The 24,823-nt window shown below is 53.0% G+C and overlaps 1 protein-coding gene across 1 annotated transcript; it reads right to left on the reverse strand.

The window, feature by feature from the left end:
* Positions 1-8,201: 8,201 nt before the first annotated feature.
* Positions 8,202-23,588, reverse strand: PLPP7 (phospholipid phosphatase 7 (inactive)). The gene is made up of 3 exons (XM_064727713.1): positions 23,542-23,588; positions 22,409-22,881; positions 8,202-9,043 (listed from the first exon to the last, which is right to left on the reverse strand). The coding sequence occupies exons 2-3, from the start codon at positions 22,857-22,859 to the stop codon at positions 8,679-8,681; spliced, it is 816 nt and encodes a 271-aa protein (XP_064583783.1). The 5' UTR covers positions 22,860-22,881; positions 23,542-23,588; the 3' UTR covers positions 8,202-8,678.
* Positions 23,589-24,823: the final 1,235 nt, after the last annotated feature.

A 24,823-nucleotide genomic window follows, 5' to 3' on the forward strand; every position in this document is an offset into this window, starting at 1 on the left:
GCCCACCCCGGACACGAGAAACCTGGGCAGCCCTGGTCTGTGCCCGCCAGGGCTGGCAGGAACCCCCAGCAGGCTGCCTGCAGCCCGGGTGCTCCCGTTGGAACTGACCAAAGTCAGATTGCATCATCACCACAGCTTTGTTGAAGGTGCCATTCCTTCCCCTCAGCTCATCTCCAAGGGATCTGTGACTCATCTGCTTTGCCCTCACAAGCCTGGGAAGAGGAGCAAAGGAGGAAAAGGCTGTGACCACAGAAAAGGTTCAGCAGAGACAGATGGAAACTCAGTGGCTGGCAGACCCTGTCCTGTCCAAACAGACACAGGGGCCAAGTGCCACCAGGGTTTGCAGCAGCCTGGGGACACCCAGTGTGTCCCAGCAGTGCCACCTACCCCCTCCCCAGTGTGTCCCAGCCTAGGGGGCGGGTAGGTGGCACTGCTGATGCCACACTCCAGGAGGCCAAACTCACCCATCCTGCAGCCTGGGCAGAACTGATTATAGACATAAAAACCAGAGGATGTGGGACAAGGATGCAAAGAGGCTGAGCTCAGCAGGAGCCTCTCCTGTGCTGCAGGAGGTGCAGAGGCCTTGGGTCTCTCCAGATCCCTCCATGAGCCTCACACCATTCCTGCCCAGCCCCTGGGTGAGCATGGGGTGTGTGGGCTGGCAGGAAGGAGCTCCTGCCCTTGCCTGGGATGTGCATCTCACTTCAGCACGGAGCAGAGGCAGGCGGTGCCAGGGCTGGCAGGCGCTGCGGTGGGAGCACAGCCAGGGGGTTATTAATAACCTGCTGAGTCAGGGGGGGCTCTTGGGTTTCAGGATCACAAGACAGGCGCCGAGCAGCTCAGATGGATCTCCCTCATTCCTACTTTTTACATTGACAGGGACAACTGCTAAGATGGCCTCGTTCTCTCTGCAGGACAGCTCGGCCCCATCCTGACAGTCACTGCAGCCAGCAGGGATCAAGGGTTTGGACTGGAGCTGCAGTGACCCCAAAAATACAAGTGCTGTCCTAAAGGAATTAAACAGAGAGGGCAGGGGCAGAGACACACAGGATTGATCAGCTATGCCAGGACATAGCAGCCATAACAGCTCTGTTCCTTATCAGTGGGACCAAATCACATCATGGAGAGAAAAATGAGTACAACAGGCCTCCCATCCTACTTCCTGTGCAACCCCCAAAAAGGCTGTGACTGAGGCTGGCATCTGCTCCTACCCAACAGGATGCAGCCAAGGACCTCATAAGATTCAAAGAGAATTTGGAGGATCTTGCATTTCAGTGTTTAATTTCAGGAGTTTTGCAGGGGATGAAAAGCCTCGGGGATAGGGTGGGTCTACACGGTTGGGATGGGATCAGACCTTCCAGAAAGCACATTGTCCCAGCCTGGCTGCCACAGCATCACCTGTGCTCCTCTTGAAGCTCTTGGCTGAGACAGGCTGAGCTCTGCTCTGGGGTGATTCCTTATGCATCACTATGGAAAAGTAGTCGGTGATGTGGAACAGATTAACTTTCAGATGCAGCAGCCCATGGTAGCAGTGTGCATTGCAGCTGAACAGCTTCTCTCTCTCACAAACACGGTCCAAGAGCAGATGGAGTGGCAAAGGACCATCCCCAGGTCTGAGCCTGGCCCTCAGGGGTGCTGCCAGGGCAGGGGATACAGGAACCCATCTCACACAGACAAGCTGCTCCCATCAGGCTGGGATCTGGGCACTGCCAGAGCTCCTCAGCCCCACAACCTGGGTGTGAGGATTTCCCTGGCCCTGCTCCCCCTTCCCCATCCTGCCCACCCCCGGGTGTGCTGGAACACAGTTGCCTATGAGGAAGAAGAGCACTCTGGCTCTTGCTGGCAGGGTGTTTCAGGCTGGCAACAGCTCCAACAGCTATTTTTTCACCCAGGTCAGGACCAAAATAAGCCTCTCACCCATCCCCAGCAGCTGTTACAGACATCACCCCGGCCACGCCGGTGTTCCCTGGCCCCTCTCCTGTCACAAAGCACAAATCCCAGCGCCTGCAATTGCTGTTGCTGTAGCTGCCACTTGCAGTGGCTGAAATAAGTGAAGTGCTGAAGCTCTGCTTGACTCCTGTGTCCCCAGAGAGGTCTCATTTCATTGTATCAGGCTGCCTGAGCCGCTGAGCCCCGTTCATTTCAATTAGCCCGATAGCTCTCCAATCCTATTTACCTTTATGAATGTGTGAGCATCTTGCTGCTTCCCACAGCAGTCAGATTAAAGGGTGAGCGAGGAATCACACCCTGCATCCCTTGCAGGGCAGACTCACAGCAGTGGATTTCCTGCAGTGAGTAAACTGAGACACAGATAAAACCATATCCAAGGGACACAGCAAACCTCATTGAGTTGCAAGCAGCCTGCAGTGGTAACCCCACTCAGTCTATACCTTTTAGTTCTAAATAAATATTTCACATTTTAGGTGATGCATCTTTTGGCAGATAAAAGATAGAAGAGCCTGAAAAGGCTGTAGTCCCTCAAGTCTCCTTTTTGACTAAGTGGTCCCTCCCAGCAGGACCTGTCCTGAGGTCCATGTTCCCCACTTGGATTTTAACAATCATTAACCATCTCAACACATTCCAGCACTTAAATAGGCTCCTTGAGAGGGAGAGATAAGGTATCAGCTTTCCGGTTCATCTTGCCAGCCTGTCTGCAGCAGATAAGCATGTTGGGCAGCAGGAAAGAGGTTATCTAGAAAGGAAGCTGAGCAACGGTTGCTGTTATTGCAGGAGGCTTTGAAAAAAAAGCCACCCCACCAGGAATCCCACAAGCCATACAAACCCTTCCCGCTGGAACGTGACTGATGGTTGGAGTCCAGCTGTGCCTTCCTCCCGGGCTGGGAGGCATCTTCCCGTGGGGAGGGCAGAGCTGCCGGGTCAGGCTGTCCCAGGGAAGGTCACATCTGAGGCAGGTGCCCAGAAACCTGTTGCTTTCCCTCTCTCCTGCCCTGCCCTGCTCTGAGGAACAGCAGCAGGAGGGGTTTGGATCAGTGTCCCTGCCGCCCCTTCAGCACATCTTGAGTTTTTCTGGGCTGAGGAGTCTGCAAGGGGAAGCTTTTCTGCCCCAAAGTGAGGAACTGCTGTTGTGGGTTGTGCATGGGGTCCCTGGAAACCAGCCCTGATCTCCCACGGAGGGGAAAGGAGCTCCTGAGAATTCTCAGCCTTTCTTAACCCCAAGTATCACCTTGCTTTTTGTGATGGGAGAGGAGAAACAAGCCATGTTGGGAATAGAGGTTCATTTACCCCTTGTGAAAGATGTGCTTTTCCTTTGGACGAGTGCTTGTTCATTCATCTTCCTGCCTGTACTATGCTTGCTTTCTTGCAGTTGCAGAAATGATGCATATCAGCTAGGGAAAAAAAAAAAAAAGGCAAAAAGCAGCCATTTCCACTCAAATTCCCAGGCCCCCTTTCTGCCTTCTTGTTATCACCCAAAGACAAAAGACCCCTGATCACAGACATGCTGGTTCAGGAAATGGCCTGAATGGGGGGCTGCAGAACAATTACTGGAGCAAATCCTGCCAGGAAGTGCTCTGAACCCACTCAGCCACCTTCTGCACCCTCTGGACCTGCCACCTCCCTCCTGCCTCCCCTTCCAAGGCATCCTCATGGCATCCCTCCACATGCTCCTGCATTTTGCTGATTCCCATTAATCTGTGTTTTATATAACCCCTGGCTGGTGCTGGACACAAGGGGATGCATTATTGTGCTATTAATACACAACTCAAGGGGTAGGATTTAAAGCAAATAAAGCCCCCCACAGCCAGGAGAAGCAATCCATGACAAACCAGTGCTGGCAGCTCCAAGGTGCAAATTGCAATGGAGAGATGGCACCCACACCCAGATACCAGAGGCTGATTCTTTAATCACACTGCATTGAGTGTGTTTAACTGTTGCACACCTCCTTGGCTGGAAACAAACATCACCCAATGCCCAGAGCACTTTGGGCTCTGGGCAAGTGTTGCATGAACATCCATCATTTTAGTTCTCAGCTTCTGTTCCCATTGCTTTTCATTTAATTAATTTCTGCAGGTCTGGCTTACCAGCACTGATGGTCTTGCACAAAACTGGTCCTGGGAGAAGAGAGGAAATCAGAGAGAGTCCCAAGGGCATGGGGATATTGGAGGAATGGGACTCAGGGCAATTTCTGAGGAATGGAAACGAGCTGCACCTGTCTGCAATTTGTTAGAAAAACTGGGGTAGATCCCTCTGCAAAGCCCAAGTCCCATCCTCCACAGAAGCTCAGAGGAATCACAGTGTAAAGGGAAGAGCACTGGCATTTCCAATGGCCCTGAGCCCACAGGCTGGCCAGCAGCATCTGCTGCAGGGTTCCCACACGTGATCCCAGAGCTCTGGAGCCTCCTGGGAGCTTCAGCCAATTTGTTCCAACACTGCAATTAGCACTTCATCACGGCCAGACTGTGAACAAAGGCTGTAATACCACCCAGCCTGCTAAGAACAAGGTATTTTTCAGGGAAAGTTCTTTTTTTAGGGAGATTGGGGGCCCCCCAGGCCATCCAGCATCTCCTCTCTGCAGCAGGGTTCAGGCACGGATCAGCCTCGCTCAGGCTGTGTGAGGTTAATGGATTTCAAGCGACTCCTGTGATTAACTTTTCCTAAATCTCCAATTCTTTCGTGCCTTCTATTTTTATAAAAAGAAAAGGGGAGGGAGGCAGTATTTACAAGGGATTTCACTCAAATAATGAAATAAATGTGATCAGCCGAGGGACCTTTAATCCGCTTTGACTCCTGTGTCCTGGGGAGCCAACGAGCGCCGAGATCTTTGCTGCTCCCAGCGAGGCACGGAATGAAACACCCCCATCCCTGCCTGTCTGGGGGGCAGAGCCCCAGCAGCACCCCTAAACTGAGCAGACACAGGCACATCAGCCAGGCATTTGGGTCAGCACCAGAGAAAAACACCTCTTTGGTCACCTGCTCCCACCTGCAGCATACCTGTCCATGTCTCTGCCTGAAGTCCAGTGTGCTGAGGCAAGAACTGGCTGCACCTCTGGTTCAGGTCACCAAAATCACATAAAAGGCATCATCTATATTTGTGTATTTCATGTTGCAGCACCCTCTGGAATATGTATGTGTGAAGGGGAGGCACTGTCCCATTTCCTTAGGCTTTGCCCAATATATTAAACGTGTAGCCTGGAAATGACATGGTTAATTAGCACTTTAATTAAAAATCTTAACTGAAAATCATGCAGGTGATTCCCCCTAATTGGAATGAAACCTTAGTGCTTCAAAAGTGAGTTTGTGGGTGCCAGGGACATCCTGTAGGGCTTGGTGCTGCAGGGAGCAGTGTCAGGGCTGTGACAAGAGCTGGGGCTGCTGCACTGAGCTCCTGGGAGCCAGATAAACCAATGGGTCCCTGCATCCCCCTCAGAGACATCCTGGCTGAACAAAAAGAGTGTGTTTGCCCAAGAAAACCCAGTTTCTGGGTTCTTAGAGACACACCTGTGATACTGCTGGGAGACCTTGTGTGACAGCCTCTCAAACCTGCCAACCCACCCTGCAGCATGTCCCACAGGTCCCTCCCCTTCAGCTGCCTCATCCTGGGATGGACACAGACAATGAGTGAGTCCTGGGGGACAGAGAGGACCCTGCCATGGCAGGAGGGCAGCACAGCCCTGATGTGGGAAAGGATTTGTCCTGCCTTCATTCAGCACAGCCCCAGCCACAAATGTACAAAACAGCTTGTCAGGAATAAAACACCAGCTTAGGTTGAGGAGAGGAGAGGAGAACTAAACACCCCAGGCGTGATTGCCACATATGCCCGAAGATATAATCCAGATTTGCTACTTGCCCTGGCCCTGGAACCCTTTTTTTTTTTTTTTTTGAATTTAATAAATTAAAATCTCTTTTTGCTGCTGCTGAGCATAATCAGCATTAGGGTAAGAGGAGGAGGGGCCTTTCACTGTCCCCTGCAGGATCACACACGAAATCATCACTACAGCAGCCTGGGACTCTCCCAGTGGAGTGCTGATGGCAGCAGTCCCCAGCCCACACACTGCACTTGTCTCCTCCTGGCCATTTTCTGAATTAATCTCTTAGATGAACTGAAAGGCAGAAGATGCCATGGTCAGGACTTCTTCGATCCTTCTGGTTGGACAGGCCTTGGCTTGGAAGGACCTCCCACACCTCACAGGCTGAATTTGGGGATCTGAAGGTTCAGGCAAAACACTCACAATCCTGGACCATCCTGAAGGAGCTCAAACCATTTGGCTTTTTGTCTCCCCACACTTCCACGGTGAGCATGGGCACAGAGCAGCCCCAGGGTCCTGCTCCAGCTCCCAGGGACAGGGGACAGGCACCCACCATCCCCTGCTGTTGCTATAGAGACAGAAGCTGCTGCTCTCCACAGCGATGCTGGTTGTTTCTGAGCAGTACCTTCAGCGTGGCAGGCAGGGAGAGAGGGATCAGGAATGTCTTGGCTTGCTGGGAGGGCAGCCATGGCTAAGGCAAGGCTCTCCTGCTGTCTCTGTGCCCAAATTCACTCTCATCTTGTGCAAGGTCTCCCAAAAGCTTCCCTTCAGTTGCTGAGGGCACTGAAGCACTGTGAGGGATAAGGGGCACAGGCTGCAGGGGGCTGAGGAGGAAGATTCCCTGGAGAAACTCTCTGTGGGAGAAAGCCTTAGCCTGTGAATCCCAACTTACCCCTGGGAATCGCCCCAGCTCACCTCCCCCTGCTCTCCAGCCTTGCTTTGCTGGGCTGAGACCAGCTCAGCTGATCTAACCCACAGTGGCAGCTTCTCCAGGCCACGCTCTCCTGATTACACCAGCAAAGATCAGGAGCAACTCCTACAAAGCCATTCTGCCACCCTGGATATTCCAAGAGAAGACAACACAAGTGCAAGGAAACCTGGACCCGCTAACACGGCTGAAGAATCATCCAACCTATTTGCAAAGGTTCAGTAAATTCTGGAGCTACAAAGTGAGAATTTCCCACAAAGCCATGGGAGAAGAGGCAATCCCTGCTCCCTGCCCCTTCAGGAACCTGTCATCTCCAGCTGCACATTGGTGCATCACCCACAGCCAGAGCTCAGAACGTGCTGCCACCCTTGCTAGGGACGAGGATAAACTCTGCCACGTGTAATAATGCCTGGAAGGAAGAAAAAGCACCACAGCTCACTCCTTCACAGAAATCTTTGCAGGAGAAGGAGGCTGGCAAAGGAAAGCCCTGCTGGGAGGGTGGCACATCCCTGCTCCCACACACAGCAGCAGGAGGGAAGCAGGACAGCACCCGCCACCCCCGCTGCTCTGCCTGCTGCTGCTGCAGCCTCCAGGGACAACCCTGAGCTCTCCCCTTTCCCAACACGCTCGGTGGTGACAGCCCTTCCCAGGGGACAGCTCATCTGTGAGCTCCGTGGGAGGCTGGTGCTGGAAGGACATGGATGCCCCCTCAGCACGCTCCTGCTCCAGCCTCGGAGCCGGCAGCTCCCAGGGCTCTGTGCTGACATCCCAGCTGGAGACACATGCCAGGGATAGATTTTCTGTTCAGCTTCTTTTCATATTAATCATCAAAGAGCAACAAATGTCAGCAGCTTGCAACAGTCATTAGCTGAATGTCTTCTTCTCACCAGCTCCTGGAGGAAGAGGCCTCCCAACGTGCAGGGTGAGATGACAGCACAGGTCCCAGCTGACTCCTCCCTGGCCTTGCAAGCCTGGTGAATTTTTCTTGGGATCCACAGGAGCACAAGGATGACAGGACCCCTCCATTCTGCAGGATTCATCCAGTTAGGAAAGATGTCTGATAGTATCCATCACCTGCCAAGCATCAAACTGTCTTCTAGAGACAGCTAGACCACAGAGAACTGGAACATTCTGTTCAAAATATGAGATTTTCTTATGGCAGTTGTGACGGGGGGGATCCATTTAGGAGACAGCACACTGAGCATGGCCATCACCCTGGATAAGAATCCACCAGGCTTCAAGGAGGCCACTTGTCAATAATGGGAAGAAACAGCACCACATCAAGGCATTATGTGTCCCTTACCAGACCAAAAACTCCTCCTGCACCCTCACAGAAGAGGTTTTCCTTCCATGTCCTGGGCACCCAACTAGGCCCATCCCACCCAAAGCAAAAGTTTGCATCCCCTTGGGCAGCAATACTACAGGACCTGCTCCATGCTGACTGTATATCTCAAAGCCACACTGGGCTCGTTTTCTCCCCTCCCTCATGATAAGAACCAAACAGGGCAGGATTTTTATGATTATTTATTATCTGTAAAGCACCAGCAGTGTCCTGACTCTGTACAAGACACAACTGCTGGGCTTACAAAAAGAAAAAAAAGCACTGTGGCCAAAATAATTTATCCTCTAAAAAGTTCACAAATGTCTTCTCAGGAAGCTCTCAGGCACTGCCCATCCTGAGGACATACCAAGGTGCCAATGTGAACCACCTAAAGAAGGCAGACATGGAGCTCATTTCTCTCACCTGTAAAGCTTAATTAGGCTGCTGTCCAAACAGAGCTTGAGAATATGGCCAAAACACAGGTAAGGCCCTTGATTTCTAAAACCCAATCCATTACAATAATTTTTTTTAAAGGTGGGGAAGCAACATTAAAAAACATCACTACTCATGGAAGTTACAACAGCTTCCAACAAACAACACGTAGAAAATACTGGGAGGGGTGGGGAACTCTCAAAGTATCTTCTAGCTTCCAAGTCCTCCACGTTCACCAGATGGATATCAACATCTGACACGTGTTGGAAGACATCCATATCAACTCCACCAGCCTGAACTGCAGGTAGCCGAACACAAAGCCGGAGAGGACGTCGGTGATGTGGTGCCTCCCGATCATCACACGGGACAGGCCCACACAGAGGGCCCAGAGCACCAGCAGGATGCGGAGAGGGATGGCCAGGACCAGGTGGTTGAGGAAGAACTTGGAGAGCATGGCCACCCTGCTGGCGTGCCCGGCGGGAAAGGCGTACGTGTCCATGGTCAGGTAGTCCAACAGGCCAGGGGTGATGTCGTAGGGGCCCTTCCTCTTGGCCAGCTTCTGCAGACCTGCCACGATCATGATGTCCAGGAGCAGGGCTACAAAACAGGAGACACAGAGGGAGCAGTGAGAGACAGAGTTGAGGGCAATTTTCAAGGCATAACATTAAAGGGTTGTTGTAGGAGTGTTGGGGGGTAGCACAGCCAGGACGGACGGAGATGAGAGATCTCTGGAGCCAGGTTGTGGATTTGGGGTTTATTGCACAGGGCCTGGGTGCAGGGGCCTTTTGGGATTTGGGGTTTATTGCAAAGGGCCTGGGTGCAGGGCCCTGCTGAGATTTGGGGTTCATTGCACAGGGCCTGGGTGCAGGGGCCTTTTGGGATTTGGGGTTTATTGCAAAGGGCCTGGGTGCAGGGCCCTGCTGAGATTTGGGGTTCATTGCACAGGGCCTGGGTGCAGGGCCCTGCTGTGATTTGGGGTTTATTGCAAAGGGCCTGGGTGCAGGGCCCTGCTGGAGCTGCAGCCACAGCTCAGAGCAGGCCCGGGAGAAGGAAGGAGTAGAGAGGATGAGAGGATAAGAGAGTAAAAGCATAAGACAGTAAAAGGGGTAAGAGCTAAGAGAGCAAAGTTCCCGTTACACTGCAATAAATCATCTCCTGTGTTGAATATTCTAACTCTCACTAACCAATCTAGTACAAGATACAAATCCTATAGCATTTACATACAGCCCATAAGAATCATTACATTACCATACTGTGTTACATTTTAAACCCTAAAAACTCCTCTTTGGGTCCCTTCTGCCAAGCTGTAGGGTCTGCTCTGACCCTTGGGCCTGTCTGCAAGCAGAGGGTGTTGTTTGATCAAAAGGGGATTACCTTCAGTCTGGCTACACCATTGTTTTCCAGTTGTTCAGTAACTGAGGGATCTCAAAGCTTGCTTTCATTTCAATCTCACTTATAGTTTCTATATTATCAAAATCTTTTGCCAGACAATCATATTTATAAGGCTTTCCTGTTTCACCTTCCCCAACAGATTGTCATTGTCTTTAAATAAAAATTTGTGTCTGGTTCTGATGACATGTCCATGGTACAGATGTACACAGCTTCCCCATCCTCAGGTCACCACCCAAATGTTGATCAGCCCTCCCAGTTTGCCCACAGAGGAGGCAAACACCACTGTCACCATCTGACAGAGGAGAGCCCCAAACCACAGAGGCGAGAGACCCACCTGGCCAGGAAGAGAGCAGTTGGCAAAGCTAAAATTGAAACTCTTTTGGCCCTCAAACCCCCACTCTGGGTGTTCCCGTTGCTGCCTCCACCTCATGCTTTAGAAACCTTGTGCAGCAAGGCTGACCAGGCTGCAGTGAGCAGTCTGCTGGAGGAGAGGTGCCCCACAGCACTTTCTAGGGTTGTCCCTTGTCCTCTCCCAAGCCCACCACCTCCTCCTGCCCAGAGCAGCCAGGGGATCACACCATGCTGACAGATTTCTCACCATGCTGACAGATTTCACTAAGAAAAGAGCATCAGGAGCCAGTGAGCCAAGGGGAACAATAAAGAAAAATGGGCTCATGTGTTAGAAACAGCACCACAGCGTGTTGGAGGGTGGGTGACATCCTCCCAGACATCCCCCACCCATCCTCCTTCCTCTGCCAAAGCACCAAACACCCACGAGCCATTTCTTGTTTCTCTCACCTCTTCCTCCCTGTGACTTTCTGCCTGCCTGTCACCCCACACAGCCCCTTCCCTGTGCAAATGCAATGGGGGTACCCCACCTCCCAGCCCAGCAAACCCAGGCTTGTGGGGGCACAGGCACCTGCAGCTGCAGCCCTATACACCAAACCAACATTCCTCCTTAACAGCTTCAGGAGTGAAACCCATCAGCACTTGTCTACATCTCCCTCCTCTTCAGCCCACCCGCTTCGTCCCAGCCGACAGGTACTGTCATTTCTATTTCCTAGCATCAATTTTATTTCTCTTTAATCCCCTCATCTGCTTTTCCCCAACCCTCCTAATTAGTCAGAGAGCTGATTTCAGCTCCCTGCAGCAATGACAAGAACGTATCTGCCATCACCAGCACAGCCTGCTCCCTCAGCAGGAATGCTAGGGGCACTCGTTTGGCTCCCAGGCCCTGGTAAAGACCATTCCTTGAGAGCTGACAAGGATTCAGGAGCATGGATGGGGGTGTGGTGGTGGTGGGGATGGGAAATGAGATGGCACATGGGAGGCAGCTCCACCTGCCTGCTCAGCACCTGGCAGGAGCTGGAAGTGAGGAGCTGTCACAGCAGCTCTGCTCACCCACCTTCTGCCTGTGCCACCCCCAGCTCCAGCACTGCTTTGGGAAGGGGCTGCTATTTATCCTGGCACAACCCTCTCCTTGTGGCAGACTGCTTTTCTCCCCCATCTGCAGGGATCTTGGACAGCAGGACCTCCCTGAACCTTCTGCCCAATGGGTCAGGCATGCCCTGGGTTCTCAGAGCTGTGGAGGGCAGATAGAGCAGAGGAAAAGATCTGGGTACCAGCTCCTCCCTGGCATGGACAGCAGCAGGAATCCAGGACAGCCACAAAAAGCAGGAGATCGACACAGAGCAAAGGTTCAAGGATGGCACCTGAACAAAGGTGTTGAGGCTGCAGCTGGCAAGGGGCTGCAAGGAGGCCACTCACACCAGTGGGTTTGGGTGGACAAGGACAACCAGGGACTGCCCAGCTGCTGCTGGATGTGACCAGCAGGCAGGGAGAGAGCAGGGGGAGGCCTGCAGCCCACCAGGACCCCCACACTCACCACAGTGCTTGTCTGCAATTTGCTGATTTTTTTTTTTTTCTTTTTTTGACAGGCTGGCTGTGGGGAGAAAGGGAGGGAGGGATTTCAGACAGGCTGTGGAGCCCTGGAGCAGCCACTCACCCTGGCTCCCTGGTAAGGTCAAATGCTGTGAGCCCAGGCCTGGCTGACCATTGCAGGGCTGCCCTGCCACACAGGGCTCTGCTCATGCTGGGCTTCCTAAATCACCCCAGCCCAACTCCTCACCCCATTAAGTGACCCCAGACAGCCCTGATCCAGCAAAGTGCTTTAGGGGATGATTTTCAGCTTATCAGCTGCATTTCCCACCAGCCCCATCTCACCCTGGACGAGAACTGTGTGAAACTGAAGCTCCACGATGCTCCCTCGGGAACCCAGACTCATCAAATTCTTGGGAACCCAGAAGCATCAGAGATATGATGCACCAGTGCTGCCAAGATAAGGCTCTGGCCCAAGCTGCTCTGCTGAAGTCAGCACCAATTGCATTGCTGGGAAGCCAAGCCAGGGCTCCAGAACGAGTCTGTGCACCCCAACAGATCCCAGTGTCTCCTCCACAGTGTTCAATAAATTCCCTAGAGACCATTCCCCACCAAACCTGCCCATGGATCAGCAGCACCAGTGCCATGTGCTTTAGCAATGTGTGCTGCTCACCACTGCCTGTCAGTATTTTGCACTGGCAATATTTTTTTACGGTCAAAGGTGATGTCAGGGCAACTGGAGGGATGCAGGCATGTGTGCATGGAGGTGTTCAGGGCATGGAGAACAAGCCAAAGAGCAGTTCTAATAATCCTTTCATTCAGAAGATGAATAAAATGGGCCTTCAGTACTGCTAGCTTTGATTTTCGTCAAATGATGCACAGAAAGCAAAAAGCCTCATTTGCCCACGTTTCAGGATGGGAAGGCATGACAGCATTAAAACCAGGGGTTAATTTGCCGTTAAAAGAAAAAAAAACCACAGAAAATCCCTCGTCTGGTGCTTTTTCTGTCACTTCCCCTTGCACTTTCCGTTCCTTTCATGGAGATTTCTTTATGAAACAGCCACAGCAGCCCCTGAGGCTTGGGGGGTCCCACTGCCCTGGGGTCTCTGCTGTTCTCCTTCCCAGTGTCTGCTGTTCTCCTTCCTACTGTCTGCTGTTCCCTTTCCCAGTGCTGGATCTCTGCTGTTCCCTTTTATCAGTGCTGGATCTCTTCTGTTCCCCTTTTAGTGCTGGATCTCTGCTGTTTATTTTCCCAGTGCTGGAATTCTTCTGTTCCCTTTCCCAGTGCTGGATCCCTGCTATTTTCCTTCCCAGTGCTGGATCTCTGCTGTTCCCCTTTTAGTGCTGGATCTCTGCTATTTTCCTTCCCAGTGCTGGGTCTCTGCTGCTCCCCTTCCCTCTCTTGCTGCTGCCAGCACAGGCAGGGTGAATCAGCAGGCAGTGCTGCTGCCAAGGGCCCATCCTTGAGGAGCAGCCACAGACAGTGCCATTGCCCAGCAGCCCCATCCTTCAGGAGCAGCCACAGTGCCATTGCCCAGCAGCCCCATGCCCAGCCCTATTCCCTCCCAATCCCATGACCTACATTCCCACTCAGACCTTGGTTTCCTTCCTCCCCTTAATGCACATCAAACCCTCCCTCCTCGGGTGGGCACTAAGGGGTTAACTGTATCGGGTGCTGCAGGTGGGTGTCTCTGCACTGGGGGCTGCTCCTGCTGTTCAACCCCAAGCTCCTGAGCCTTGCACCTGCCACCTGCAAACCAGCAGCACCACCTTGGCTCTGTCCTTCCCTGGTGCCTCACAGAGCCCTGCAAACCCTCCTGGCTGGAGGCTGGAGCAGGCACAGCCCCAGGAGAGCCCATGGAAGGAGCTGCAGCCTGCACTGGCTGCTCTCTGGGGACCCTGGGGCTGTCAAAAGCACAGCAGGCATGGCAGAGTGCCACCTGACTGAGGCTGGGATGAGAGGAGCAAGACATTTTAATGTGAAGCATTTTTTTCATCGTGCCTTTCCCCCCCCAGAGCCAGGTAGCACTGGATTTAAACCAGAGGCATCACTGGATGTAAAATCCAGGTGGTGCTGTATTTGAGACTAAAGAAACGATTACGTTTTGCCCATTCTTGCTCCTTTCACATTTTTCTGAAAAAAATCAGGAATTTCCCTGTTGACCTGGTGTTAAGGGAAACAATCCTTCAGATTTCCAACACAAAACCACCATGTCCCCAAATCCTACATTAACATCTACAATTTCCTTAAAACACAAAACCAAAGAGCAAGTCTTGTCCTGCCTGTGACAATTTTAGCATCAGAGATCACCTTGGTATTGTAAAAAGCCAACATCTGGCATCAGATGCACAGTAAATGAGCTGAAAGTGAGCCCCCTGGGCAGGCATTTTATATCTATTAATAAGGAAAGGAAAACAATTATCTGCCAAATGTGAGGAGCCCATTATGAGCAGAGAGGTGAGCAGAGAGGAGCCCTGTGCAGGCTGGGCACAAGGACAAACCTGAACCATCAGCAGCAGAACCAAACCCCAAAGCTTGAATTTAAAAGGAACTGAAGCAGTTGGATGTCCCCTGTCACCATAAGGTCCTTTCTGTCCCCAGGGTGGCATCTCTGCTGCTGTCCCTGAAGGCTGGAGGAGGCTGAGGATGGTGTGAGCACCCTTGGGGACATGGTCTGCTCCAGGTTGGAGCCAGGCAGAGTCTCCAGGGAGGGAGGCAGATTCCAGCTGGAGTGTTTATATAAACATGTTATCAAAACCACAGCTGAAAAACAACCTGGGTGCAGTTCTAGGGGCAGGGGGGGAGGAAAAGAGGAGAAAGCCAAAAGAGCCCTTGGCCTCATCTGCTCCTGCAGCCCAGATCCACGTGACTGCACACACATGGGGCTGCCTGCATGACACAGGGCTGCTCTCCAGAGATTGGGATCAGAAACACTCACAGGCTGGACTCAGCCCCCAGAACCACGACTGAGCACATGGGGAGGGGAAAACAGGGAGGTGAATGCCCAGGAATGGAGAGTGAGCTCATCACACGAGCTCAGGAGGCCCCCAATGTGGGAGCAGATGTGCCTCAGACAAGATGTGCACACACAGAGCCAAGCTGGGGACAACTCATTGCCTGGGCCTCAAAGCCAGCGTGCTGGAGGTGCCACGTGCTCCCCACTGCAGCTGCTGAGGCCAGGTGTGGGGCCAAGACTGGCTTGGAAAATTCTGTATTGCCCACATTGCCCACCCTCACCCAGTGCTGAACTCTGGACAAACGCCACCACTCCCAGGAAACACTTTCTTCAGCTCCATAATTAGAATTCATCATTTCCCCCCCACCCTTTTTTCTTTTTACTTACGTGCCCCCTCCTACTCCTTCTGAACTTCCCCAATCTCCTGCAGGCATTGGGCTCCCTGACCTGGAAAATGAGCTGTGTGTTTGCAGCCTTATCTCGTTGGCATTAATGAAAGATGCAGCTTTCAAAAGAGTCTTCACCCTCTCTCCAGTGGAGTCAGCAGCACCTGGAAGAGGTCCACTCTGGAAATGAACCCCTCCATTCCTCCACTTTGTCCCCCAAATGTGGCGCTATTGGGTGTAAGAGCTGACAAAAAGCATGACACACTGAAGAGCCAATGAATCAGGCATTTTGCTGTTTGAGGGGGGGTTATTTTTTGGCTGAACAAGCATCAGTGTGGGGTAAGTGGTCATGGGGAGGTGATAAAATGGTGGAAAGCAGAATTGTGCAATTAATTAAAATAAAACCCCACAACGAGTAAAAATAGATTTGCTATATTCTGGATGATTAGAAGCAGCCCTGAGTGCAAACACAGGCTGCCTGGAGCTCTCCCTTTGGAAACACTGTGCCCTGGGAGCTGGGAAATTTGAACTCAGCATCAAATACTGAGTGGGGCTGCACAGGCTGGGGAGAGATGCAGGCAAGAGGGGGAGCACAGTGAAAAGGGCTCGTGCTGCTGGGGAAAAGGAGCTGAGCAGCCCTGAGGATGGCTCATCTGCCTCCAGAAGGGCTCTGACAGCTTGAAATGCTCCTGTACCCCATGGCAGCAGCACAGGAACCACCAGCACACCCCAGAGCCACTCCCAGCACTGCATGGGATGAGCTGGAGGAAGAGAAGTGCCTTGGGCTGAGGACCAGCAGCATGGCCCAGGCACAAAGGACGGGATCCTTGATGGCCTCAGTGCTGTTTGGGCTTGGAGTTCCACCCCACTGCTTTCAAAGAGGCAAACTGGCAAAAAAATTTTTAAAAATTTAAATTTTTTAAATTTTAAAAATTAAAAATTTTAAAAATCAGACCTTTTAAAATTTTAAAAATTCAAAAATTTAAAAATCAGACTTTTTAAAATTTTAAAAATTTAAACTCTTAAAAGGTCTGACTCTGTGATGCTCACAGGGCCTCCAACCATCACACCTCCCAGCGTGGACCCAGATCAGGTACCTCTGCCAGCATCCCTGGTTCTCTGTTCCAGGTTAGAGCATGGAGGTTTCCTCAAAGTGGAGGAGAAAAGGAGAATCCATCTGATTCCCCCCTTTCCCACCCCATCGTGCACCCATCCTGACCCAGAGCAGGATTTCCTAAGGGCTCTCCCTGCTGCTGCTGCTCCTCCCACCTCACCTCACTGCCCACCCTGCTCTCCGCAGCCGCTGCTCCTGTCAGGGCGAGTTAGAGGCAGACACACTCCCCCATCCCTGGGAGCTGCCCTGGCTCTGCTCCTGCAGCTCTGCCCGGTGGAACAGCCACTGTCCCCTCGGAGCTGCAGGCAGGGGCAATGGGAAGTGGTTCCCGCAGTGACAGACACAAGGATGACTCATTTCCCATGTTTATTCCCCCTCTTCCCATTCAACAACCCTCGCACTTCTTTTCTCTTTTGCTCTGCATGCAGGCTCGGTTTCTCTGCTGGCTCTGCTGGGTTGGATTCCAGCTCCAGGGTTGGATTCCAGCTCTCTGCACGTTCCCCAAGGGCTGCACTCTGCTGCCTGCAGGGCTCGCAGCATCCCCTGCAGCCGGCCAGGACCTGAGCAAATCGGTGCTGCCTGGTCCCAGGGGCTGATCAGAGCATGGAAACACCCCCGTGCCAGCTCCAGCCACAGCCAGATGAGTGCCAGGCTGTCCCTGCCTGTCCTTTATGCAAGGGGACACTGCAGGCAGCAGGAAGGGGGGAGGCAGAGCTGGGCATTGCTGCCTGCTCAGAGATGCCTGAGCTCATCAGCTGTGAAGGGATGAAGGCTGAGCACAGCACCCACCACAGACCACGGGCTTCAGCTGCTGTATCTGGGCAGAACAGAGGCAGATTAGCAGCCTGGAGTGATGAAGGGGAATGTTTAATGCCAGGCTGGACCTGTGTCTAAATGCTGGATGCAGGGGCATCTGCGCTGTTCCCTCTGCCTGGCACCTTCCATGGGTCACTCATGGTGGGTTATTTGGCACTGAAATGTTTCCACCTCACTGGGCAGACATGCTGCTGGCTCAGTGAGACCTTGGTGGGCTCAGTGAGACCTTGGTGGGCACTGGCAGGGCTGGGAGGGGAGGGGGACAGCAGCTGAGCCCCCTCCATGTGCCAGGCTGCCCAAGGAGGGATGGATGGTTCCGCAGGGCAGCAGCTCCTGAGCTGCTCTAGCCATCCCTGATGGAATGTGCTCTGCCCTGCCTGGCTCAGGAAATCCCTCCTCTCACAGTGCAAGAATGAAAGGGGAAAAAACAGACACATCTGGCCCCAAACCATCTCTGGGGCTCTGGGCTGAGCAAGCTCTGCTGGATTCAGACTGATCCATCTGCAGCTCCCCGGCCTCTCTGCTGGGCCTGGGCTGCCCTGAGGCTCAGCTGACAGGATCAGCTCCTCTGCACTGCCTGGGCATCTCATCTACCCCGTGACCTTTACCAGCATCAGGCTGCACTGTCTGCATTTTTCATCCTCCATAGAGAAGCAGGACAATACCTGAAGCACATCTGTATTGTTAGAACAGGGTCACTGGGGTCTCAAGGGGCTTGGGGAAGGCATTTTTCTCTTTCTCCTTCCTAATCCACCAATTTCTTGTAAATCTGGTCTTGCTTGGAAGCTGCCAGAATGGGACCACAGAGTTCTGACCATATTTATGGATTTATAATTTTCTTTCTTAGGGGGTCTGCAGGGAATGCTTCAGAATGTCATGGCTTGGCTTCTGGTCAGAGTAAAGCTAGGTCAGTATTCAGGAAGAAGGCTGGACAGATCAAGAACTTCCTCCCTGCTGACCTCCAGGAATGGAAAAGCTGCCCTGGGCTCCCTCCTTTGCTCCTCCTGTGGCATTGACCCATCCCCAGCCTGACACTGCTCGCTGATACACCCACACCCTGAGGCAGTGCTGTATTTAATGGGATAAATGCTCAGTGACAGCTCCAAAGAGCCATCCTGCCCTCCAAGGGGATGCAGAGCCAGCTGGAGATGGCTGAGCACCAGGCCCTGTGTCACTGAGACAGCAAGCAAAGAGAGGACAAGGGATTTTCTCTTCTCCTAGCCTGGGTGCCTGTTCCAGAGAGCAGAACCATTCCTGCTCCTTCAAACCAAGCACAAACACAATTTCACGTGCAAGGATGACCCAAGCAGGTGCCTCCCAACAGCAAAGGCACCAGCTGGATGGCAAATAGCTTAACACAGCAGGGGTTTGGCTGTAAACACAAAAGTGGAGCCTCACTGGAGTGACCACCTTGGGTGGGCAACCATATTCCATCCCCAATGACCACATTCCATCCCCAGTGACCACATTCCATCCTCAGTGACCATATTCCATCCTCAGTGACCACATTCTATCCCCAGTGACCATATTCCATCCCCAGTCACCACATTCCATCCCCAGTGATCACATTCCATCCACAGTGACCATATTCCATCCCCAATGACCACATTCCATCCACAGTGACCATATTCCATCCCCAGTGACCACATTCCATCCCCAGTGACCATATTCCATCCCCAGTGACCACATTCCATCCCCAGTGACCACATTCCATCCCCAGTGACCACATTCCATCCCCAGTGACCATATTCCATCCCCAGTGATCACATTCCATCCCCAATGACCACATTCCATCCCCAGTGACCATATTCCATCCCCAGTGACCATATTCCATCCCCAGTGACCACATTCCATCCCCAATGACCACATTCCATCCCCAGTGACCACATTCCATCCCCTCTGCAGTGACAAGGTGCCTGGATCTGCAATGACCATCAGTTTAACGAGATCAATCTGTTTAGCTTAATAAATAGGTGGTGAAGAAATTACTTGAGCACTATCCAAAATACTGAAAGGCAGAAGAGATGATGGCTGGAAGGGCTGTTCAGCTGGACAGAGAAGGGTATGGAGACGCAATGAAGGGGAGAGTCCAACTAAAAGCTCTTGTGAGAATCCCAACCACTGCAGTAATACAGAAATGGCTCTGACAAGTTCACCCTCACTTGTAACTGCACATCAGATTGAGTGTTTGGGTTTTTTCCCTTAACAAATTGAACAGGAATAAATTAAGGGATGTGCTACAGCCTGTATTTTGCCGTGGGTTAGATCGATGATCCAAATGTTCTTTGCTGGCTTTGCAGTCAATGAATCACTAAATTTGGATCCACATCCTCACCAGATGGATCAGAACCAGAAACCGAGGTACTGCTGCCCCCAGGGTTTAATGGAATTTCTGTCTGGTTCTGAAGCAGATCTGGGCATTTTACTGAAAGTTTTATAACTGCTTTCCCCCTGCAAGCCCAACTGCAAAGTTCAAATTACTTTCCAAGCACCTTAGTTTTCAGGAAACCCTTGTGATTGCAGAGAAAAGCTTGAATAGCCCTAAAAGTTCCAACAATGGCAGACAAATAAAATGAACTTTATAACTGGGGGATTTCCTGGGTTATGATTTTATCAATTTAGCCAAGGGGTTGTGGAGCTTCTCCCTGACTTTTGCTCAGCCAGGGCTGCTGATGCTGAGACAATCTTCCTGAAAGCATGTCCTGGCAGAGGGATTTTTACAGTGGGCACAGATATCTGCTTTCTCCCATCTTTTCAGTAACAGGCTGTGTGTGCTTCTCTGGCTGGTTTGGCATTTGCTGGAAAGGATCACTGTGAGAAGGGGAATCAATAAATTCCATCACAGATGACAAACATGGAGGGAAAACATTGCTTGGGGTTGTTAATCAGCATCTGCAGAGGGGATGGATGGGGCATCCCAGGGTCAGACCCCCTCACCTGAAATGCCCCCACAAGTGCTGGCAAAGCCCTGGTGGGAGCTCCTCCTCCATCTGCAGTGGTGCTGCTGCCAGGCTCCCAGTCCCCCTCCAGCAGTCTCCTGTCTCCTCGCCTGGGAAGCCTGATTGCAAATCCTAAACAAGTGCTCTATGATGGGCTGGCTGCCTGCCCAGAGACTGCATCAGAAATTCTGCTTGATGGATCAAACCCTCAGCCAGCCGGGGAAGGGAGGAGAGCCCGGGGAGGCACTCAAGGGGTGCCACAGACAGCCCCAGCTTCCCCCTTCCAGCAGGGGAACACCAGGAGGTTCCCTTCCCTTCCCTTTGGCCTGCGCCTAAACAGGAGGGCTTTAAACCATATCCTGGTGGATTTGAACCACAGGAAAGCAGCAGCAAGAGGGACCAAGGATGCCAGATGCAGCAGAGGTGCCATGACCTTCCTGTCTACACAAGACCCCACTTTTCTTGGGGACCCATCGAGGTCCAGCAGCCCCAGGCTCCTTCTCCACCAGCAGTGCAGATACCATGGCAGCAGCTACTCAGACACTCAGAGTTTCTGACTGAAATCTTAAATACCAGCCCAAGAGATCTGCTCTGGGGGATGACACCAGTCCTCCTGCAGAAGCTCTGGCAAGAGAGGCTGAGGGCACCCTGGCCAGCCCCACCACTCACTGCTGTCCTTTCAGAGGGAGCAGTGGGGCTCTTTGGGAATTGCCAGACCTATGGAACTGGTCCTTCACACCAGTTAACTATTTCCTGTCCTGGCAATGGGAGTAGTGTGTCTAGGCAAGGATGCAGTGCTCCAGAACCCCCAGCTTGTCCCTGGGCACCATGTTGGAGCTCAGGAGACCTGGAGATGTGGGTAGTGTTGCAGGGATGAGCTCTCCCAGCCACCACTCCACAAAGTTAGAACATGACCCTGAAGTGGCTTTGCATTTGTCCTCCTCATATAGTAACAGAAGGGTGAGAAAACCTTCCTTGTTTTTAAGCCAGAAGGGGCACCAGCTCTTTGCAAGGATCTCAAATATTCTGGAGTCAAAGCAGTCAGAGTTTTCAGGCTCCAGCCCCGTCAGAGGCTCTTGGGTCAAGAGACATCTGGAGGCTGTGCTGGTCGCTGTTAGTCACCTGCTATTTCATCCTCGTGCCCTTTTGGATGGATCCTGTGTTCCCAGGAGGGGCTGACCCCAGCCCTGAGGAGCCCCTGCAGGAGCTGCTGATGTCAGTGGGTTCTGCATCACGCTGGAGCTATTCTGGCCTCTTCCCACCACAGCCTCCCCCCAGGAGATGTCACAGCACCAGCACAGTCTCCTCCAAAGGCACAGGGGAGAAAAGGCAGCTCCCACTGTGCTTTTCAAGCCAGTCCAGGTCAGTCTCCACCCTCTCTGAAGGATGAACTTGTGAAAAAAACCCCAAAACCTGGGGCCACGTCACAGTCAGCCCCTGCGGACAGGACGTCCCTTTCCTGTGGTGCCTGAGAAATAAAGTGTCCCTGTGGCCTCTCAAAATGCTCCCTGAGAAGAAAGGGTCTAAATCCAATGTTTTCAATTTCTCCTACCAACCAGAAGTGGGATTGCTGAGTTTTTAGGGAGGGTGAAACACCAGGGTGGGTCATAGCCAGAGGAGAGGGTATTTAGTCACAAGGAAAAACAGAATAACTGAACCCTGTGCCAAAGGCAGAGGAGCAAGAAGAGCAAGGTCCTCAGTTACACGTGGCCTGGGCAGGCTGGGGACAGGATCTAAGCAAGTCACAGCCAGAGCTCATCCTGGTCACTGGTGGGACACCAGGGTGGGTCCTGGTCAATGGAGGAGCCAAACCCTCCAAAACATCCAGAAACAGGGACACTGACCACCACCATGCCAGGAAGGACTAGCAGGAGAGCCAGAGGGATCCCAGCCTGCCTACACAGCCTCTGGGTCACATTAGCACATGGAAACGGGGACAGCAGCAAGAAAGGTACCCAAGGGAAGGAGGATGTGAGAGCAAACTGCAGCAGGGAAGGTGACAGGACTCACATCACATGGAATCTGGTCAAGAAGGTGGCAAGGGGATGGAAATAACACCCTCAGGAATTAATCCAGATATTAGGGACTATCATCTTTATGATACCCTATCAAACACCAGGCAGTTGACCACAGATTAAATAAAAGACACCACTGCTGGTATCCACCCTCCCACCACGGACACTGTCCAGTCTGACTGGACAACCCTGCCCCACGCAGCACCAGGGGCCTGTCCGTGCCCCACGGCTGTCCCCAGCTTCCATGGTCACCGCACCCCTCTTAGACACCTTCCTGTGCCATCCATGACCCCCAGCCCCTGGGACCAGGAGGGCCAATAAGTGCAGCATTCACCCTAAAGGTCACTCCCTGCTTCCCGACCACTTCTGATGCCGGGAGCAGCCAGAGGAGGAGTCCCAGCACTGCTGCTGTCCCTTGTGAGGAGGGCTGGGCTTCCCCAGCAGGGAGGGAGGTTTGCCACTCACCCAGCAGCAGGTTCATGAGGACCTCCTGGCCTGCCAGCGTGCTGCTCTTCACCAGGCAGATGAGCGTGCCCGCGATCCAGGGGATGCCGTGCCCCGTTATCCCCAGCAGGTTGATCATGGAGCGGGCACCTCCCCAGGAGGAGGCTCTGTTGGCACACACCCCCAGCCTCTTGGACATGCAGATATCGATGGCCAGCAGCGAGTTGAAGGCGATTCCCTTGAAGGAGGGGTTGAGCTGCATGCAATCCTCCTCGGGCAGCTGCTGCGACTGCCGCCGCTCCTTGGGGCCGCCGCTCTGGGCACCGGCTGCCCCGGCCTGGCCGCTCTGCTTCCTGCTGGAGCTCCTGCCCTCCTGGTTCCCCTTCAAGGGCTGGTTCAGGGACAGGAACTCAGCCCTGTTGAGGACATTGTTCCTGTCTCTGGCCCTGGAGCGTGGCTGGGATGCTGGCATTGCAGTCTCTGTTTAACGCAACCTGCTTTGCAAATACCGGCAAGGAGAGAAATCCCTCTTGTCCCCGCAGAAAGCTTCCCCCACTCCCACCCTCACAAGCTGTGAATTTGGGAAGCCACAAAGGTTCCCCTCTGTTGCAGTTGCCCCCAGCACAGGCTGCAGCTGTTAAATATAGAGTAAGGAATGCACATGGCTGTTTACTTCATGGGCCTAGCAAGCTTGGAAGGAAAATTAATGCCAGGCTGGGCAGCCACTCCAGTGCCAGGGAAAAAGGTTGGACAGCCAATAGATATGAAGAAGAGGAGGGAAAAACATTGTGCCAAAGGTTGGTTGCTTCTGGCCTGGTCTATTTAAATCTTCCAATTGCTTATTCCCCTGGGCTGCAAGGGAAACTGGGAAACGTAGTTCTTTTTGTGCTGCAATTCACATTTCAGTGCCAGAGTCAGAGCTGGGGATGATGGCATCCCCCTCCCTCCTCAGGGCATCCATGAGGGGCTGTGCTGCCTGCCTTTGCAGCACCAACACCAGGTGTCACCAGGCACTTCCCCTCAAGGGGTTTCCCCCAAATCTTCCTGATTAATCTGTTCTTCAGCTTCTCCCCCCCCATACCTGGGCACCCTGAATGCCCCCCTGGCACGGATACCTTTCAAAGCCCACCCTCCCTGCATTTTCCATCACTCACCTTGGAGAAGCATCACCTGCCTCCTGATCACCTGGGAAGGAGCTGCTGATGAATTCCCATCCTCCTTCAATTCCCATCCTCCCTGAATTCCCATCCTCCCTGAATTCCCACCCTCCTGCCCTGGCGCTGCGTGGCCTCGATAGCACACGTGTCCCCACTGTGTCCCCAGCCAGCACAGCCCGAGCTGGCAGCAGGTGACAGCCACTGCTGTGTCCCCTGACAGCAGCACAGCACTGGCCCCAGCAGCACAGACACTCTGCCAGGCCCCAGGGAGGGCAGGGAACACCTGCTGTCCCTCCTGTCCCCCTGCCACGCACGCTGTGCTCCATCACTGTCACCTCCCACCTGAGACACCCATGCCCCTGGGAGCATCCCTGCAGCTCCAGCTCATGGGCAGAAGGATCATCCTGCATCCCTGGGAACATGCAGCTCCAGTTTGTGGACTGAAGAATCACCCTGCATTCCTGGGAGTCTGCAGCTTCAGTCCATGGGCTGAAGAATCACCCTGCATCCCTGGGAGCATCCCTGCAACTCCAGCTCATGGGCTGAAGGATCATCCTGCATCTCTGGGAGCATCCCTGCAACTCCAGTTCATGGGCTGAAGTATCATCCTGCATCTCTGGGAATGTGCAGCTCCAGTTTGTGGACTGAAGAATTACCCTGCATTCCTGGGAGTATCCCTGCAGCTCCTGCTCATGGGCTGAAGGATCATCCTGCATCCCTGGGAGCATCCCTGCAGCTCCATCTCACAGGGCTGAAGAATCATCCTGCATCCCTGGGAGGCTTCAGCTCCAGTTCATGGGCTGAAAGATCATCCTGCATCCCTGAGCAGCAGCTGTGTGGCTCTGAGCCTCCAGCACCCCTGGGACACGCCACCCATGCCATTCCTCCTGCCTACAGGGTGACAGCCCAGCTGCAGCACCTGCCCTGCCAGCACCTCCCTGCACAGTGGGCTCTCCACAGCACCCCCAGGCTCCTGGAACAGGATTATTCCTATGCAAATAGGCTGGAAATCCCCCGTGGGTGGGGAATTGAAGATGGGTATTGCACTGAGGAGCAGAACAGCCACGGCTCCTGGTGCCAGTGCCATTTGTCTACGCAACTGTGCAGTCACAGAGGGCAGTGGATGCACAGGTAACCCTGGGAATTGGGCACTCAGGTGTCTTTAAAGACACCTGTCCAAACTGCAGTGGGGACTTTAAGTACTAAATGAAAGGTGGTTCTCAGGATTCCAAAGATAATAACACAAATTTTACATTTTCTTTGCACTTTTATACATAGC

The sequence above is a fragment of the Zonotrichia leucophrys genome, chromosome 17, assembly GCF_028769735.1.
Source record: "Zonotrichia leucophrys gambelii isolate GWCS_2022_RI chromosome 17, RI_Zleu_2.0, whole genome shotgun sequence".
In the NCBI taxonomy this organism is placed as follows: domain Eukaryota; kingdom Metazoa; phylum Chordata; class Aves; order Passeriformes; family Passerellidae; genus Zonotrichia; species Zonotrichia leucophrys.